Genomic DNA, 19,106 nt, shown 5'->3' with positions numbered 1-19,106 from the left:
GTGGGGTCTGTTATTTCAGCTACAGTATAATACGTGATATGGATAAGTGGCTGAAAGCCGCCCTCTGGACTCGGAATCAAGCCGAGAATCCAAGTTATGGTCAAAAGGCTGATAGTTTTTGCTTGCCCATCTCTTGCAATCCATTGTTATTAGGAACTTCGTACCTTCGTACGGACCAGACTTATTATTCGGGCAATCTTTATCTGCGTCTCAGACTGACGGAGGAACTGATTACTACACTTTCACACGCCTTACCCCTCTGAGAAATCACTAATAAAAATAAATACTCCGCGGCAAAGGAGGACGACGATAATACTCCGCATCTTCAGCAGCTTCAGCTGCCGAACTTCCGGTGGGGCTGGCATCCAGTCCGGTTGTCGACTAGCAATCAATACACGCCGTGCGAATAGCAGAGTCGAGTGCCAGTGGGTCGGGTCTTGGGCGTCGTTAGGGCGGATTTAGTGCTGACTTGTAGGAGATTGCTGCTAAACCTACATACATACCTACTCGAGTGCTTACTCTACGTCCTATGTACAGTGCATTGCCGTATTGCAAAGCTGGCAGCGTCCCGGCCGCCCCTATGTCTTCTTTATTGTACGGTGCGGTATGTAAAGTGATTTGGAACACTCGATACTAAGCAGTGAAGCCCCTCGAGGTCTGGCAGGTCTCTAACAGCGAGTGCTCTGGACACAACAGCCAGGTCTCAAGGGTCTCGCAACCACTAGCTTGTACAGCCACGAGGGGTGGGATTTGCTTCCACTCCAGTAATAACAGCTTTATAACTGCCATGCTGCTGATAGCGCTATTGCCGGCATCTGTGGCGGGGTCCACAGGTGCAGATACTCCACAATCACTGTGGTGGTCAATCATGACCCCGGCATTTGCTGAAGGTGCGATAGTTGGGGGATCAGTGGGACAGTTGCTTGGCAGAATGGATTGCGTTGCGATTCTGGACCCAACATGGTACTTGTATCGGAATTTACTACTTTTTGTTTGCCCCGCGTTTTTACATTGTTTTCTGTTGATCGTCGTGGATTTTTAAATACTTGTCGCGGTATCTATACGGACTCGAGGTTTCATATATGAAGATCGACGCGGGGTTTCCATTCCAAAGAAGGCAATAATTGTGCTGAATCAGTTAATCGCAAGCATGGACAACATGGAATCGGAGGCGGTTGACGAATCGAACCCCATATTCGACAATGCCTCCCCGCCGTTCCTTACCTCTCCCATCACGTCTCCTACGCCGGAGAAGGAGGCGTCACCAGCTCCTTCAAAGCCTCTATCAAAGCGCAGAGGGAAGAAGAGGTCTTCTAGGGCATGTGCTAGTTGTAGGACGAGGAAGGTTAGGTGCAATATCGTGGCTGTTGGAACGCCTTGTAGCAATTGTAGGCATGATGAGATTGAGTGTATTCTCCCATTAAGCAGACGGCAGAGGTATGCTTTCTTTCTGTTATCACGTTATTTATGGATTGGCAAGTTTCTGACTTTGAACAGATCCGCCCGTGAGCGGGCAGAGAAACGTATGCGACAAGCAATGTACGCCGCTCAAGTTAGAGAAGGCCGAGATCCCAGTTTGAATATTGGCAGTGATGTTCCTGGACACGACATCGAAGGACCTAAACCGATCCTTAGCAGCCTCCCGCCACACTGGACCAACATCTCAGGACACCTCATTCCAGATGCCGTTCCTCCCCAAACTATTACGCCCACCGAAACAGAAAGACTTCCAAGCCCTCATCCATCATCAATGGCCAAATTCGAGACCCAGATCCAGCCGCCACTTGCAACAGTGGCCGTCCGTATACCAAGCACGCCCAAGTCGCCCGATCAACGCCTCCCCATTCTTCCCCAAGCTTTTATTCCCTTTCCACGTAATCTCAGTACCCCGGATCTTCTGTATCTACACAATCGCGATGCCCTCACCCTCCCCGGCGAAACTCTACAAACCAAGCTTCTAAATGCTTACGTCAATTTCGTGCATGGAACCATGCCCATCCTTGACTTGGAGCAGTTTATTTCTGCTGTAAAGTATGGAAATGAAGCGCAATCCAGTCAGAGCCTCGAAATTAGGGAACGAGAGAATACCCGTCCCACCCAGATTAGTCTGTTGCTGTTTCAGGCTGTTATGTTTGCTGGTGTGATAAACGTGCCAGTTAAGGCGCTCCAGGAGGCAGGGTACCGTAATCGCGAAGCCGCAAAAGAGATCTTTTTTGCGAGGGCAAAGGTACGTCGAATTTCAAATAATTAAGCATTCTGAGATGAAATTCAAAAGTCACTTTATAGCTGACCTTTAATTAGCTTCTCTATGACTTTGATACTGCAACTGATCGGCTTTCGATCATTCAGTCCCTTCTCCTTCTGACCCTCTATCCCACCCCAACCTCACTACGTACGCCAGATTCACATTGCGTCAAAGACCAAAACCACTACTTGAACCTCGCCATCTCCGTCATCTATGCCCTGGCGCTGAATCGTATCCCTCCACTTCCTAGTTCTACCCCCTCAAAACCTGGCATCAACCACCACCAACAGCTGCGGAGGCGCAAACTTGAACGGCGTATCTTCTGGGCGGCCTTTTGTCGAGATAGGCTCCTCGCGCTTTCTCCGCACGGGTTTTGGATGAGACCCATGCAAATTAAGAAAGAAGATTGTGATATTGCTATGCTTTCTCTGGCAGATTTTGATCTCAGGCCTGAAGAAGAAGAGGTAGATGATGATATGAGGGCGCGGAGAGATGCAAACACGTGCGTGGAAAAGGCGCTAATGTGCTGGTCCTCTACTGATGGTGTTGGATATGACATGTCTAGCAGTGAGATGATGGGGCAGTTCCCAGTTACGTTCTCGGAGGTAGTACACGGAACGCCAGCGGGGCAGGTCTCACAGTGGCAGAATCAGCCTGCGCATGAAACTGACCTTGCGGTGGCCAATTGTCACCAAAATACGAATACACCCAACCATCGGTTCCCCATATATTCCCAATGCCCAACCGAATACCCCGAACATGCTCATCTGTACGACGGGGGCCCTCCTTCCAGCGGTACACCCAGTCTTCACGACCACTCGCACTCCGATGAAGAGGACTCTCTCCATACGCCTGATAGTGGGTGTTGCGATGGGGATTACGGAGTCTGCGAGGATTGCGATGGGTTCTTGAGATTCCTACGGCCCATGGATGCTGAACCGGCGGATAAAGTCGGCGCGGATGGAACTGTAACGGAAGCTGGTGGTGAAGCTGAGGTTCCTCATGATGAAGCTGAAGAGAGAGACGGTGACGATAGGAGTACTTGGGCGTTCCAACTAGACGTTGATAACGATGTTGTTGTGCAGGTATAATTTCTTTGGAGTATAGGTACGGTAGTTACTAAGGTATGGTTGGGTTTGGGCGTCGGCGTGAGCTTGGGCTTGGGGTCTTTTGGGCTTGTTTAAGTAATAGCACCACAGGGATAGATATAGGTTTATAATAATGTTAAAAGACGACTCGCAAATAAATATCAAATAATGCTACAACCATATTTAATGCTATTTTATGTGTACGAGGAAGGGATGAAGGGGTAGATATCAGGATTCAGCTGTGATGGCGATTAGTTTGGCCAAAAGGGGGTCTTTCGCGCTCTCGCTTGGCCGCTGCCTTTCACCCTACAAAAGCGCCAAAACAAAAGAACAACGCGAAAAAAAGGTCTTAAAGAATAGGTATAATTCCTTGAGATTAAGGATTAAAATAGCAAAAGAGTTCGGCCCCTTCGTTGGTAGGGCCTACATCTCTTGTCGAAGTCCGATTTTCATGCCCCAAAAACCCGGGCGACCTCGGAGTACAATTCGTCCTGAACCACTCAGCCAAGTGGTCGCCCTTGTACTCCTCAGAAACCAAAATGCCTTGTTTTAATTTATATAGAAGGTGTCGGGAGTCACAGCCAGGCAATTTTGTTGTCACCGCCTGTCGCCGACGAGCGAAGCCAGAATCACGTGACATTCACGTTATCTACCCATATACTCTAGAGGCCCGTGCGTCTCACAATTCAAAACGACCAGAACTAGACTTGGTCTCTTCATTATTTATTGCCTGCTTGTATCCTATGCGATCCCTATGCCCCCTATGCTCCGTATATATGCTTAAGCAAATCAATAATAATTCTCCAAAACCCGGCGGTAACGCTATTCAATTGATTACATCGCTGTCATAGCTGGATGAAAAGGTAACATGTATGATGAATGACTCAGGCCGAGCGACAAATAAAGCCACCTGTATCCCTCGTAACAGTGGGGAACTTAAGACCGTGGCAAACCCCCTTTCCAACTCGCCTCGGTATTTCAAAAACAATCAGCGCACAGCCGTACTACTCCAAACGTCGATATCGAAGAATATACTGCCTAGCTTTTGTATGGTCATTCATTATCATGACGAGTAGCTCCGAGCAGACAACGATACTCTGTTCCAGCAAGCAGACGCGGTTCGATATCAAGAACCCCGTGTATCAGGAGGTGACAGACCAGAACACGTGCTATCCCTCCAATTATTGATAATTCAACAGCTCGATATTGATGGTCTTAATATTACCGTAACCTCTGGAACTGGAAAATCTGCCGCAAAGCCAAAGGGGAAAGCGAGAGCGGATGGCCTTGAGATATTATCGAATGCAAGTCTGAAATTGAAGGCGGGCGTGCATTATGCGCTGATTGGCCGGAATGGAACTGGGAAATCGAGTGAGTATAGATGGGTGGGAATTTTTGCCATGGACTGGCAAGGGATTGGCGTTCATTTATACACTTTCTATAATTATTTGTTGAAATGATGCTAATATAGCTTGCAGCCATCCTGAAAGCAATAGCTCAGAAATTGATCCCCGGAATTCCCATCCAGACTAGAATAGCTATCCTCCAGCAGACATCTGCAGAAGATTCTACCTCAGACGGCGAAGCGAACCTTGCCGGCAAACAAGGCACAGCTTCCACAAGTCACCTATCGGTTTTGGAAGAGGTTATTGACAAGGCCACTTCACGGAATGAAATCCAACGTGAAATCGATGGTTTGTCTCACGTGATGCGTCGCCCTGGAACCTGGTATTGATTGCTATACAGTTCTCTCCAAGTCTATCGACAGCAATGGATCTCCATATGCTCCAGTACGCGCGTTACGTCAAGTCCAGCATGACCGTTTAACCAAGGAGCTCTTTGAGCTAGATAAAGATGCTCGTCTCCGAAGTGGTACTCGAGGAATGGCGGCTCGAAAAGCATTAACGGCTTTCGAGAATAAGGTTGCGGAATCTGTGGAGAGGTAAGATGGTCGTGATCCTATGAAAATGGCTTTAATGATGTTTATAGACTTGCGGAGAAAGATGAAGAAATCGGCGAAGATGCGATTCGAGAAGAGACACATACAGCGAGTGATCTGCTAGCCGAGCTACAGTCACAGCTCGAACCCGCCAGAATTGCGGATATAGAGAGCAAGGCACGAAATATCCTTTCGGGTCTCGGGTTTCCCAAAAGCCATCTCGAGAAACCGGTATCGACTTTGTCCGGAGGATGGCGAATGCGAACAAATCTAGCAAGTGTGCTTCTACAGCCCACTGATCTTCTTATTTTGGACGAACCAACGAATTTCCTGGATCTCCTCGGTATCATTTGGCTCCAGCGATTTCTCATGCAACTTAGTGATTCCGGGCCAAATCCACCAACTGCCGTCCTCGTCTCCCACGACCGCGACTTTATCAATGCAGTCTGCCAGGAACTCATCATACTCCGGGATCACGAATTGACATATTTTCGCGGTGACCTCAATACTTATGACGCTTCAACTAGGGATAAGAAACTATACCTCAGTCGAATGCGTGATGCACAGACAAAACAAAAAGCGCATATTCAACAAACGATCCAACAAAATATCAAGCAAGGTAAATCTACTGGCGACGACAACAAACTCCGACAGGCCAAGTCACGGCAGAAGAAACTCGATAACCGTTGGGGCATGGAGAAGAGTGCTTCTGGTGGCCGTTTCAAGCTGAACCGCGACTTGCCGGGTTACCATCTGACCTCGAGGGACGAGATAGAGGTCCCTCCTGACGAGAAAGGCGTCTCAATCACATTACCTCCTGCCCCTGACTTGCGTTTTCCAGGGCCATTAATCTCGCTAGAGAAAGTGATCTTTAAATATCCAGCTGCAAAGAAATTAGCAACCCCAGCACCAACAATACTAGAGGATATTGACCTCACAATCCACACAGGTGACCGCATCGCCATCATAGGCCTGAACGGCTGTGGTAAATCAACCCTTATCAAACTCATCACCGACACAGCAAAACCCACAAAAGGAATAGCCACGCGCCATCCCCGCCTTAGGATGGGGTATTACTCCCAACACGCAGTCGAAGATCTTCAACTCCTGGGGAACTCCACGCCCGAACTCACGGCACTCTCCCTCCTAACGACAGATATCTCATCTGAAGGCGGAGACCTAGATGAAGGCGAGGTGCGCGGCTTACTTGGATCCCTCGGTCTCCCAGGTCGCACAGCCTCAGATGTCCCACTACGCAAACTAAGCGGTGGACAGCTGGTCCGACTTGCGCTAGCAAGACTGCTGTGGAAATGTCCGCAGTTACTCGTGCTAGACGAAATCACGACACATTTGGATTTCCATACTGTGACAGCGTTGGCGGAAGCCCTCAGTGGGTGGAATGGGGCTGTGTTGATTGTTAGTCACGACCGGTTTTTGGTGAAGAGGGTGGTGCAGGGGGAAAAGGATAGAGATGAAGATGGGGAGGAGGAAAGTAGTGACGAGGACGAGGAGGAAGATGTTGCCAGGCGGAGGGCGGTGTTTTTGTTGAAGGGCGGGAAGTTGAAAGTCCTTGAAAGAGGTGTGGGGGAGTTTGAGGAGCGCTTGGAAAAGAGGGTGGAGAAGTTACTTGCTTCTTAAATTTGTAGATGTAACTCTTGAGTAGTAGGGACATCCAGGTTAATGGTCCAAGAGATATGCCAACAAGCACGCTGGTGAGGAAGTTCTTCCAACCAAGCCACCCATAGAAGGAGCTTTGAACTCTCATCCTCAAGTAATTGGCATAACACATTGCAGGTTAGTAGGCGTAATTTTTACATTTTTCAATCTGCAGCATCGAACGAGTGCCTCTTCCTCCTGTTACTTAATATTAAACCGCTTCGATACGATAATCGCGGCTGGCCAATATTCAAAGGCAGTCAACCCCATCGGCTAACCCTCGGTTGATCCTCTACCGCCTCCAGACACCTACCTAAGGTATATATAACAAAATAAGCAAAAACCGGATAACAACTGGAGACAGGCGACTAGGCCTGTTGGTACAGTGGGGATATTAACGCCTTTCCAAGGTTGAACCACCGATCAACAGACAACCTAGGATGACCCTGGATGCTCCGCCAGAGATAACAAACGAGTTTCTCGGTATCCCATTTGGAACTGATAATTGGGTATTTCTTTTGCTACAGTAAAGTTCGAAATCGACTTCAGTTCCGAACACTTTTATTTTGGACCCACATTTTAAGATATCCTAGTACTAGAAAGCTAACTTAGTTTTTGACCCCTAAATTTGCTTACTCTATAAAACAGAGACTATTGAATATAGACTTTCAGGCTTAAGCTATATACCGATAGTAGGGTAAATAAAAGGGAGCAGCTAGAGCTTGCTATCTAAATATATATAAAATACTATATAGAGAAGGTAAAGCTATATAAATGCTGTTTTATATTAAACGGAACTTTTTGAGTAGCTTGTGGCGTTTCGTTTTTGAAGGGGCTTGTTTAGTACTTAGACAAGATGATTCTTCTCAAGAATTTTTCACCACGATTAGCTCTTCTACATTGTTTAAGGTTTCGTTTTCCGTCACGGTATCCAAAGCTTGGAGGTTGTCCCGTAAACTCCGAGATGCTAAGTGGTCAGGCCCAACGACCCTCTCATATCCTACTAGGGCTTTTGAATACATTATCCTAGCATTTGCTAAATCGCCTTGACGTTCAAAGAGTGAGCCAAGGCCCCACATTATGTTTAGTGCCGGGATATAAGTCGTAATATTGTCGACACCGAGGGCCTTCTTATAGCCTTGTAGCGCTCGCTGGAGCATGGTTTTGGCCCCAGCCGGCCTGTTCTGGTCGGCGTAGAGGAGACCTAGCCGATGAATTGCATCTAGTAATACGCTTCGGTGCTCGGCCGCATTGATCAGATTGCTGGCCCGGTGGAAACTTCTAGAACTTCGCCTTTCACCTGTTAGGGTCCACTGAGAACATGCCTGCGCATGGGGTAGGAGCCGGGGCTGCATAATAGAGTATTCCCGTGATGAAATGTCAGGTGAAGCCCATCCAACAACAATTGTAGCTAGTTGAGCTAGCTGTGCTCTAGAATCCTCCCCCTGGAAGTAGTATGCCCATGTGTGAACGACTGAGTGAATTGCATAGCTCGCTGAATCTTTAACGTCTTCGATTAGTGAGTAGTTGCCTAGTAGTTGAATCGCCTTAGCGAATTCCACCTTATTGTTTGCAAGGTCCCCAATCCATTCTGACAAGCTTGTCGCAACAGCTGTAGATGCGCTGCATGCTGCTTCAAATAGACCGTGCCAAAGGTCTTTGCTGTTAAGGAATGCCCAGAGAAGGAGTAGGTTGGCTGTAGCTTCGTGCTTTTCTCGAATCGCGTTGTATGAGATAACCCATGTCGTCCAGATACTGCGATCAGGGTAGTCCTGAAGTGGGGCATCCGCCCCGTTATGTGAATCGATAAGCTCTTTCCACTACTGCTTATAGAATTTTATATAGGTTTGAATATCAATCCCACTATCTTACAGAAACGCAGCTACTTGTGCAATTGCTAGCGGGAGACCGTCCAACAAGTCTAAAAGGCGTTCGATCTCGGCCAGGTCTGTCATAGTATTATTAGCTCCAGTGTATATACATTGCGATAGTAGAATGTGTTCTTACTATGCTTTCTTTTATATCGGGTCTGAAAAATAGCAGTTGCTTGAGGCTGGTCAACCTTGCCTAACAGGTGCGAGCCACCTAGCTGCTCCAGCTTAGCTAGTCGACTAGTTATCAATATAGTCCCATGGTCTGCGCTAGGGAAGTAACGCCTTATATAATATGCACCGGGGTCGGAATTGTTATAGCTGGAATCTCTATCAACATTGTCGAAAATAAGTAGCCAATCTGTATTGTCTTGCCGAGCAAACCAGCTTATTACCTCTCGGACAACTATGTTAATATCGACGGTACTGTTCGCAGAATAGGTCCTACTTGACTCGGAAATCCGGCCTTCCGGGATCCTGCTTGCTAAGCTCGAAAGGCTCCGTTTGAGTGAATTCTCGCTCTTTCCATCCAGCCAGAATACGGCACTGAACTTGTCACAATGCTCCCGGGCAAACTCAACGGCTAACTGCGTTTTACCTATTCCGCCAAGTCCATGAAGCACAAATATGTTCTGTCGGCAACTCCGCGATTCTGGCAAGAGTCCTCTTTCAAGCTTTGACATTTCGACAGGCCGTCCCACGAATTTGTTTGCCCTCGGAACACCTTCGAGCCTACAGGCAATTCGATATTCTCCAAAACCTATATTAATTATTAGCTATATGAGTAAAGAAAACTTTGACTTAATACTTAAAACTAACCTTCTCTTCTTGCCACATTGCCCGCACATGCTTGCATTTGGTTTAACACACGTTGGGATCCAATGTAGCGTCGCGTAGCCGCAGCAATCTCTTTCTTTTTCTTCGATTCTTGGAGCCCGATTTGCTCTAGTCCGCGATCGACGTTAAACCGGTAGTACTGACCACTCTTATCGAGCTGTGACTTGTCTCGAAGAAACCTCTCCGCTGTCTGTTCTGTCTCTGTAGCAATAGCAACACGCGTCTTGCCGAAGTGCAAAACGTCATCCCGAAATGGTTTCAATGAAGGGACACCGGTACCAATCGAGACTATATATCTGATCCTATTCTCAAGTGGCTGCGGTCCCCATATTAGTTGAGCCTGATTCCATACTTCCCATATCGGGTTGTTGGCTCCCGTTGCTCCGTCCACAAACTCTTGTTCATGCCGCCCGATAGCGATAGGATCGAAGAAGGTGGACGCCGCTGAAGTTGCACGGCAGGCTTCCCATATCTTTACGCTATCTAGGAGGTCACTTCCACCGCCGGGCGAATTGTAGCTTGTGAGACACACAGATTCGCTTGTCTGTTTGCTTGTCGCGCACATGAATCTGGATTGATTAGTGACTTGTAGTCTAGGGAAGTGTAAGGCAAACCCACACCTTGCATGCATCCTCCGATACATCTTTTAGCAACGTATCCTCGTCTAGTTGTTGTGCTATAACCACCTCTTTTACAGCTTGTGACAGCTCCTCAGAGTCAAATCTGCCTTGAATATTGCCCTTTACTGTAAAGCGATGCCTTTTCTTGTGGAAAATTCGGTCTGAAAGTAATAGATAGGCGTTGATGCAGTCGTCGATACTCATTTTCAGCCGGCCCAGCATGATAGCGATAAGCCTAGTCAGTCAATATATACGTCTGTAATCTGCGAATATGGCAAGTACCTACCCCCCAGTGCTTGTTCCCCCAATCATGTCAAAATAGTCACACGGCTTCGGAGGATTCTCCGGGTCAATAGTCTCCATGAGCTGCTGGAGGATCATAAGCGCTGACAAGCCCCTGACCCCCCCCCCCCCACCATCGAGCGCGAGTAGGCGCAGGTTATTGTTTGCCATTACTGTAAAATGGAGAGACTCTCAATTAACAGTGAACAGTGAGTCGCTGAGTCGGCATGGGAAGCCGGTTGTTGAGTTTAGGAAGTAGAAATTGAATGAAGGCAGGCTGGAGCTTATATCGACTCAGTGAAACAACAGCCTCGTGGCAGGGCAGCATCGTTATGCATCATGGCGAGCGCGTAAACCTACGAGTAGCCAATCGCTGGCCAGTCACTATAGGAGGGCATGGCAGGGTGTGTATTTGTATGGAGTCCCTATGTAGGCATTCGACGCTGAGGTGCAACTGAGGCATGTTCTGTTTTTGTCGCTGATGGCGCATCTCGATTGCTTCGTTCGAGTACTCGTAATGTGAGAACTTAGCAGCTGTCCCTAGCTATCTAGACGACGCGGTTACTCCCAATATAAAGGACGTATAGTAGGTAGTATAAACGGAAGCGCAAAATGAAATGACACAATTTAGGAAGCCTGAATAACCAAAAGGAATCCAAGTATCTAGGGAGACCAAAAGTGGATGGCAGCTGAATAAGTGGTATCAGCGTGCATAGCTAGCATCAATTTTTAATACAATCACGATGAGTTCTATAAAAATTGGCCCTTACTGTAGCGAGACGCTAATCGTGGCTAAAATCTGACATTCTGTTATCTTTCAATTGTATTTCCTTTTTATTTCCTCACTGCAAGTCTGTAAACAAGATGTCGGCACCAAAAATCACGATTGAAGAGCATGATAACAGTAGCGATGCAATAACAACATATCATCTCGACCTCGATTCGCAAGAATGCAATCCGATAGGCGAGTACTCTGCGTCATGCAACGTATGCCGCGATCTAGTCAGGAAGTTCTTCAAAAACCGCTATAACCCTGTATTAAGGCGAGGTACGACTTTGCCCCAGATAATCGAAGCGGCGCAGACGGGATGTTCGAACTGCGCAGTTCTACACTTGGCCATTGTCGCATTGGCCTCTTCCTCGCAGTATAAAGATCTCAGAGAAAGGCCGTTGCTATTTTTTGAACCAGAAACCACAGCCGGCCATGCTTCAAACCTCCGTGACGGTGATAATGGGCCGTCATTATTTTCCGACGATCGTTGGTGTGATGTGACCTTGATGTTACGAGAGGATGACACATGCTGTTTTGAGGTTCGAGTTCGAGGATGTCTTATCAAGGGGGACATATACACTACCTCTTGTAAGTGAACATGTCCATACATAAAAAAATTATAGTTAGACTGAGTAAAACATTTATAGATCCTTCAATCTGGCCAATAGTTCGGGCTTCACAACATATTCAGCCTTTACCTAGCCACTCCACAGTTGCAGCTAGTATCGAGCTGTGGATCAAGAACTGTACTTCCCACGTCCATTGTCGAAGCTACATAGACGATTCGAAGCTGCCAACACGGGTGCTAGACATTAGTCCAGACAAAAAGATTTGTCTAGTGGAGACAAGCAATGCGAATGGCAAATATGTTACACTAAGCCACTGTTGGGGGCCAAGAGCAAACATGATACGGACGCTAACGGCTAATTATCAATCACATCAAGAGAGTATCGAATGGACTTGGCTCCCACTTACATTTCGCGATGCAATTACCATCGCTAGAAGTCTCGGGATCCGATATATCTGGATAGACTCTCTGTGTATCATTCAAGATAACGCAATGGACTGGGAGGTTGAGTCTTCAAAGATGGCTCAAGTTTATGCAGGTTCTTACCTTAATATTGCTGCAACATCTTCAATAAGTTCTGCTGGGGGACTCTTTGGGGAGAGATACCAGTGGGAAGCTTCAATTGACAACGTCTCTTACGGTTCCGACAAGGACGATATCCCACTAAGACCAGCAGGTTCAGGGACAGTAGCGATACGTATCAAGCACAAACAACAGTACTCAGATGTGTTTGTTAGAAATGTCTTGGAGAGGAGTCGTGGCGAAATATCAGGTTGGCATGGTGCCCAAGTGTCATCTCAGAGCACCCTCGTCTCACCGCTCCTTACAAGAGCCTGGGTGTTTCAGGAACGCCTTCTCGCACCTAGGACCGTTCATTTCCATGCCGAGGAGATGGTTTTCGAGTGCAATTCTGGGCTCTCGTGTGAATGTAGTATGCACGAGACGGGTGGGTCAGAGCTCAGCGGTGTCAAGGCAGAATTCAGCAAAATGCTTGGTACAATTTCCAGCAAAACAAAAAAGAAAAAGTTGGGCGAAGCTATGGACAAATGGATGGCATTAGTCAGCTCGTATTCAAACCTACACCTCTCCTTTGAAAATGATCGACTGCCTGCGCTATCGGGGTTGGCGAGGTTAGTTCATGACAAGTATGGATACACTTACCTTGCGGGGCTTTGGTCGAACGACCTGCATAGGCAACTGCTGTGGACCATTCGGAGTTGGAGGACAAATGTAAGGGCACCTGCTGGAACTGCCCCAACCTGGTCTTGGGCCTCGTTACAACCACCAGATGATTCCAGTCACAAGCTCGATTGTTTAGTATATTTTGATTCCCAGGATTTGACTCCGATAAAATCTTTGAAAGTTGGTATTCATGCTGAATGTACCCCTTCTGGATCAAATCCTTTCGGGACTGTTCAGGAAGGGAAACTCTACTTGACAGGATTGGTTTGGGATTACTCTTACGAAATAAAAATGAAGGTCAAATGGGACAAATCTGAAGAGATTGCCTATTTCATTAATGGTAGGGAGTTTTCCCCGGATATTAAAGAGGTTGTTCTTGGAGAAAGACCTGTAAAATGTGTACATTTTGGAACAAGCTTTGACAAGGAGTACTATCTTGCTGTTGAGACTGTTAACCAAGTATTAGAAACCGAGCCAGTTTACAAACGAGTAGGGGTATTGGATATTGAACAAAAACAGGGGCCGCGAGGAGTATCAACTGCAGGAGGCAACTGGACAAAGTTAACGATTATATAATCATCTTTAGCATTAGTATGATGTAGTCTAATAGGAGTTAGTAAAAACATATAATTCGCTAAAGATAAACTCATACAGAGCATGCCCTTCAAAACTCTCTGTGCCCTCAACACTACCCTTCGCAAAGCCCTATGCATGAGCATAAATGCTTCGATCATGAATATGTGCCTTTGATGCTTCTGATTTGCCACGGCGAAGCCGGTGGAAACGTAAAGCGCATCCCAGTGGTGCATGGAAATATGATCCAGATTATGACGATAAGGAGCGATTGAGGTCTGGTGATGTCCCAAGGCTGAAGTAAGTGGTATACATCATCAGGTAGTTGTAATGCTATATGTAAAGCTGTTGTTGCTAGTAGGCCTTGCAGTAGAAAATGGTGTGTGAAAGCCTTGCCAAGTGCGGGCTGTATAAATAGACTACGTGATGTCTTTCGTCTAGTGTTGTATAACAGGTATTATTAAACGGTAGCGGTGGGCTATTAAAATATCGCTACTTAGAACTGTTATATCGGCTCGCGTGTATAAGTAGCCAAACGCTATATAATCTAAAGCATACACTTTAATTACTAATATAAAACCGATAGTATGGTTGTTAGTATCTATAGCCTATAGTGGGACTCCCTTAGCACTTGGGCTAAAGCAAACGGTATATAAGAAATTTCGTGGTTCTCCGATCTTATCGCCAGTGGTAGTCTCTAGGATAAACTGAATGCATTTCAAGCACATATTTGATATTCAACTGTAATACAAACCTCGTCCCCAACTGAACGCTACAGCAAAGCAAAATATTTCCTACCTTTTCTACTCGATACATGCAATGATTTAGGCGGCAAATATAATAAATGGCCAGTCTCACCAAAAGAGCATCGATGTTTTCGGCCCTAACCATTTAAGTAGATCATCCCCACTATCTCCTAAAACCCATCAAGGGAACCGAGATGTTAAAGCAAGTCAGTGCTCTACCAACGAACTAATCACCAACCGATTTTTCGGCGACTATCCGTTTCCTCAATCCAGTTTGGTAGTTGACATCCTCGCCGCGAGTGGCGGAGTATACGACCCCGTGAGCATTCGCTGCGATTAGATTTCCTCTCTGCCAGTACCGGGCGACGATAAATACCATTCCAGACGCACTCACGGCCCTGCCCATACCAACGCGTGTTGTTGAGGGCCAGATAATCTATTTCTCTAGTCAGTTACTATATCAACATTATCCAGAGACGCTGTTTTTTAACTAAAGGGGGAAGGGAAAGTGAAATGGAAATGTAGTTGAAACTGGGAGTCAGACCTGGGTATAGTGTTCATATCGGCGATGAGCACTGTTCTTGATGTCCCGACCGTTATACCGCTGATACTTGCGTTTCTTGAATTCCTGGCCTCTGTAAAATTTCTATAGTGTAGAGAAAAGAAATTAGCACCATCTCAAAATCCTCACTCTTGTCTATCCCATCACCCATAAATACAGACATATACCTTCTCATTAACCCGGAATTCAACCGCATTTCGAAGATCTACTACTTTCCCCATGCTAATCTGACGCATATACAAATTTTCACCGTGCATGTCCTTATCTTTGAGGTTTGAAGGCGGGAGTTTACGTGTGCGGACTCGTTCATCCTCTTGGAATGGGAGCTGGTCGGCCCATTTCTATGCCTCGGATGCGAGAATGTATGACCAGGTTAGAGGAGGGCGAGGTAATCCCTCGGAAGGTGGTGCAGAAGCACGGGCTGCAGAAAAGCGTGTTAGATATTGGGATTGGGGAAGTTAGGATTAGGAGAGGAGAGGATGGCAAGGGCGCCTACTTGCATTGTGGAGTGCGAGGGCTTCGAGTATTTCTGGTGAGTGCGGTGGAACAGACTGGTTAGTTTGTGGCATTCCTGATACTGAGGCTGGTTTAGGTGCTCAACCTAGGGCAGGTCCAAGTGCTTGAGTCGCTCCATGCTCATACGCTCCAGTGTCAAGTTCTGCATGCTCAGGCTCGACATGCTCCTTTGATATTTGTTGAGGGCATATGGTGCTAGGAGTATACGCGTGGGGCGCGGAATGTAAATCCACAGATTCCATGATTAAAATGGTAGCCGTTGGTGAAACATCTAAATACTGTTCCTGGAAATAGCTGTAGATGTAAGAAGCAATTGTAGAGCTGGTATCTTGGAAGAAAGAAGTATTGAGAGTAGGATATTGTGCAAGATTATCAAGATGATGGCGAAAGGGATGGAATGAGAAAATATAGACATACCCTACTGTGTAAATGCGTTCATATGTTGCGAATCAATGGGTTTGGCTCAACCCAAATCGGGCGTGTGAATGCATCACGGTTCTTCCTTTAATGAGTAAAAATGATTCACGCAATTTAGAATAATTAGAGGATTTAGAGAAACTCAACAACATCTTGTAGTAATAAGCAAAACTTCGAAGCTTTTATTCAGAACAAAAGACAATTATTTGACAATTGCCGCTGGATTAAATTTTCAATGCGTAGAGCAGGACGATCCTTAACCTGGATCGGGTAGACAATTTGACAGAAGATAGTTGCACGGTAACAAAAGAAACTCGAATGTAAGCCCATCGATTAAAGTGCATCTCAACCCATAGGCAATTGGCCAAACTAAAGGCCCCTCAGATCACTTCGATCATATTTATTCACTTGATGTACAAATCAAGCGGCCAGCCCAGCGCCGCACACTGCTCAAGATCCCGAAAGCCAACCTGCTTACTAGGCCATTGCAATTGCCTCACCATACCCCCATTCCTCTCTCCATTACTCAAAGGAGCCCACGTCCCCGACTTTTCAATCTCCGCAATCGTATTAGAATAGTTCCGCGCTTTCAGGAGCCCCACGTCAGGGTTGGGATCATAAGTTCTTGCGAAACTTGTCCAGGAATCGAGGGTAAATTGCTCGAAGGGGAGGTCATTCTCATCTCGGAGCGTATATCCCATTCTCAAGATAGTCCCGAAAACATAGTAAAGCTCCCCGGAATGGCATTTGAAATACTCCTGGTCTGGGTTACCGTGCGGGTGAGTGGATGTAATAGGAGCGTCGCAGACAGGCGCGTTTGGATCCCAGCCCGGTGTCTGGTAGGAACGGTTGAATTCGTAGAAATATTGGTTGGGTGCGAATACATTGTTCAACACTCCAGCGTAGGCGGCTGCTTGGTCGACGCAGCGGAATATGGTGTCGGTGGCAACACGCGCCGTGACATTGAAGATATTCAAGGTCGCGTTGGATCCTTCTGGGATTGGGAAGAGATTTGGTGATCCAACTACGACGGAAGTGTTGAAGCCGTCAGTCGTTATAGATTCAGAGAGATTTGTGGTTTGGATGTAACTGGTGATAGCACCCCCATCGTCACGCATCAGGCCCTGGAGAAGGTGAACTTTCGAGAGCGAACCTTCCGCATCACTACCGAGAGGTAATTCGGAAGTAGTAAGATAAGTTCCGTCTACGACGAGATATCTTGCTGTAGCCGGTAAAGTGGGAAATTTGGAAGCTGGAACGGCACGAAGGCAATCAATTTTCGATGACGCCGTGGAGCAATTGGTCGCTGTTAGAATCGGATTTGCGGTCGTCGATACTTCGGAATCGATCGTCATCCATGAGGAGTAGGTCGTTCCATACCCACCGCCTCCAAGGTTACTCATTGGAATAGCAGCTGCAAATTTACCCTTTGCTTTAGGTGATGCCAGAAGTGCCCTTACGCTTGCTGCACCGGCTGATTGGCCAAAGATGGTGATACGATCTGGGTCGCCGCCGAAATCACGAATGTTATTTCGAACCCAGTCCAGGGCATTAACTATATCAGCAAGCCCATAGTTTCCCTTCGTCACTCCATCGTCAAGGGCCAGGAATCCTAGTGAACCAAGGCGATAGTTAATTGCAACCATGACAACATCTCCTCGTGATGCTATATTGCCCCCATCGAAGGTCGGGTCATTTCCAGTGCCACCAGTAAATGCCCCACCATGGATCCAGAACATGACGGGTTTTCGAGTGTCACCGCCGTGAGCTGGAAGATATGGAGTCCATACATTCAAAAACAGACAGTCTTCGGACCCATCAGTCCCAGACTGTATACATTGTGATCCATAAGAGGTCGCAGAGACATTATTTTTGGCTCCTATATACGGCGTCGAATACGTGAACCTTTTAGGCTGAGGTGCATATCGAATTCCGAGGAAGCGGAAGCTCAACCGATCTCGAAAGCTTTCTCAAAGTCAATACATATTAAGCGTAGGAATTACTAGTACATACCCGGTAATGTCATCGTTGTTGGAATGAACCGCCACCTGCCATTTGGACGATGTATCCTGAGCTGATATATTCGAAAACGGAGCAGATTGCGTGCAGAGAGCTGGAAGATAGGCCCACGGCAATGTTTCAGAATCGGATATCCGACCGCGTCCATCAATTGCTCGCAAAGCTGATGGGGAGGATGCAATCCAATACTGTTGATCTTGGGGGTATTTACCCTGGAAAGTAAGATAGTCTAGGGTAGGCTGAATACTCGATGTGTTTAATTCTGGTGCCCACAAAGATTCGCCTAGTTTTTCACACGCGGAGGCTGCTGATCTTTGAGACCTGGTCGTGAGTAGTATGACCCCGGAGTTGGCAGAAGGGCTCTGGGGACCTAATAGTATATCCTGGTTAGGCTGAGCACGTGAACAAGCCGAGGTTGAAGTTACCAAGGAGATCATTGTTGATCAGAAGAGTTAAATCTGAGCCAATTCCATTCGGAGAAGGTATACTTTGACTCAATTGAACGACCGTCAAGATAACGATTAAGAATTTGAACGCCATTGTCTCCAGCTCACTAGGACTGGAATGAGATAAAATCTGAACGGGCGAGGTCTTGAAGATAAACCATCGTCAAGTTAGGCACGACATCTTCCAGGAACGGGATGGGAAAATACCTACATCTTCGATAAGTACCGCAGGGGCGGGTTCGTCTCCCCACAGGGTGGAGAGCCATAGAGGGCTCTCCATCCGTATCGATCCTGGCGACGGATAATTTGAGCTTCGCAGACACGACGAAAAGTTTCGGCTGAACTACAGATGATGACAATTCAGGGCCATGGCTGAATTCAGATTGAGATCGCAATTGATCGTCAATCCTATGTCACTGTCGCACGAAGCTTCCTCGTCCTAGTCGAGGCCTGTGATGTGATGTTGTTTGTTGTGGTGTTTGGGCAGCACCGGCGGGTGACAACCACAAACCACGACGTGGACATCGCTGGGCGCACTCGTGCCCAAGGCCAAGCGGACGAGAGCCATGTGGACTTGCCTTCGCCACTAGGCGGATGTGGGGATGTGGAGGTGAATGAGAGATTGCGGAAGAAGAAAACTGATTGATAATGAAGCTATCTTGAACAAGCTATTCCATGTCGGTAGCAACCGATCAACAGACTTAGGCTGAATCCAGCAGCGAGATTGGCGATGTTGCAGCGCGATATTAGCTTCATCATTCCCTGAC

General features: G+C 47.0%; 5 protein-coding genes across 5 annotated transcripts; 3 read left to right on the top strand and 2 right to left on the bottom strand.

The window, feature by feature from the left end:
* Positions 1 to 1,150: 1,150 nt before the first annotated feature.
* BP5553_09671 (uncharacterized protein) lies at positions 1,151 to 3,336 on the top strand (the record flags this gene model as incomplete). Its single annotated transcript, XM_032018294.1, has 3 exons — positions 1,151 to 1,437; positions 1,498 to 2,227; positions 2,302 to 3,336. 3 exons carry the CDS (start codon positions 1,151 to 1,153, stop codon positions 3,334 to 3,336), a joined length of 2,052 nt encoding a protein of 683 aa, XP_031865593.1.
* Positions 3,337 to 3,872: 536 nt separating this feature from the next.
* BP5553_09670 (uncharacterized protein) lies at positions 3,873 to 6,910 on the top strand (the record flags this gene model as incomplete). The annotated part of the gene is made up of 6 exons (XM_032018293.1): positions 3,873 to 4,005; positions 4,222 to 4,334; positions 4,410 to 4,704; positions 4,812 to 5,027; positions 5,080 to 5,275; positions 5,323 to 6,910. The coding sequence occupies 6 exons, from the start codon at positions 3,873 to 3,875 to the stop codon at positions 6,908 to 6,910; spliced, it is 2,541 nt and encodes an 846-aa protein (XP_031865592.1).
* An 884-nt stretch (positions 6,911 to 7,794) lies between these two features.
* Positions 7,795 to 10,709, bottom strand: BP5553_09669 (Uncharacterized protein; the record flags this gene model as incomplete). The annotated part of the gene is made up of 6 exons (XM_032018292.1): positions 7,795 to 8,748; positions 8,815 to 8,876; positions 8,936 to 9,559; positions 9,619 to 10,205; positions 10,255 to 10,491; positions 10,543 to 10,709. 6 exons carry the CDS (start codon positions 10,707 to 10,709, stop codon positions 7,795 to 7,797), a joined length of 2,631 nt encoding a protein of 876 aa, XP_031865591.1.
* Positions 10,710 to 11,402: 693 nt separating this feature from the next.
* BP5553_09668 (uncharacterized protein) lies at positions 11,403 to 13,636 on the top strand (the record flags this gene model as incomplete). The annotated part of the gene is made up of 2 exons (XM_032018291.1): positions 11,403 to 11,898; positions 11,958 to 13,636. 2 exons carry the CDS (start codon positions 11,403 to 11,405, stop codon positions 13,634 to 13,636), a joined length of 2,175 nt encoding a protein of 724 aa, XP_031865590.1.
* Positions 13,637 to 15,537: 1,901 nt separating this feature from the next.
* On the bottom strand, positions 15,538 to 18,433 carry BP5553_09667 (Carboxylic ester hydrolase; the record flags this gene model as incomplete). Its single annotated transcript, XM_032018290.1, has 4 exons — positions 15,538 to 15,785; positions 16,353 to 17,839; positions 17,888 to 18,263; positions 18,319 to 18,433. The coding sequence occupies 4 exons, from the start codon at positions 18,431 to 18,433 to the stop codon at positions 15,538 to 15,540; spliced, it is 2,226 nt and encodes a 741-aa protein (XP_031865589.1).
* Positions 18,434 to 19,106: the final 673 nt, after the last annotated feature.

The sequence above is a fragment of the Venustampulla echinocandica genome (genome assembly GCF_003357145.1).
Source record: "Venustampulla echinocandica strain BP 5553 chromosome Unknown scaffold_11, whole genome shotgun sequence".
NCBI classification, from domain to species: domain Eukaryota; kingdom Fungi; phylum Ascomycota; class Leotiomycetes; order Helotiales; family Pleuroascaceae; genus Venustampulla; species Venustampulla echinocandica.
This window is presented reverse-complemented; position numbering and strand designations above follow the sequence as displayed.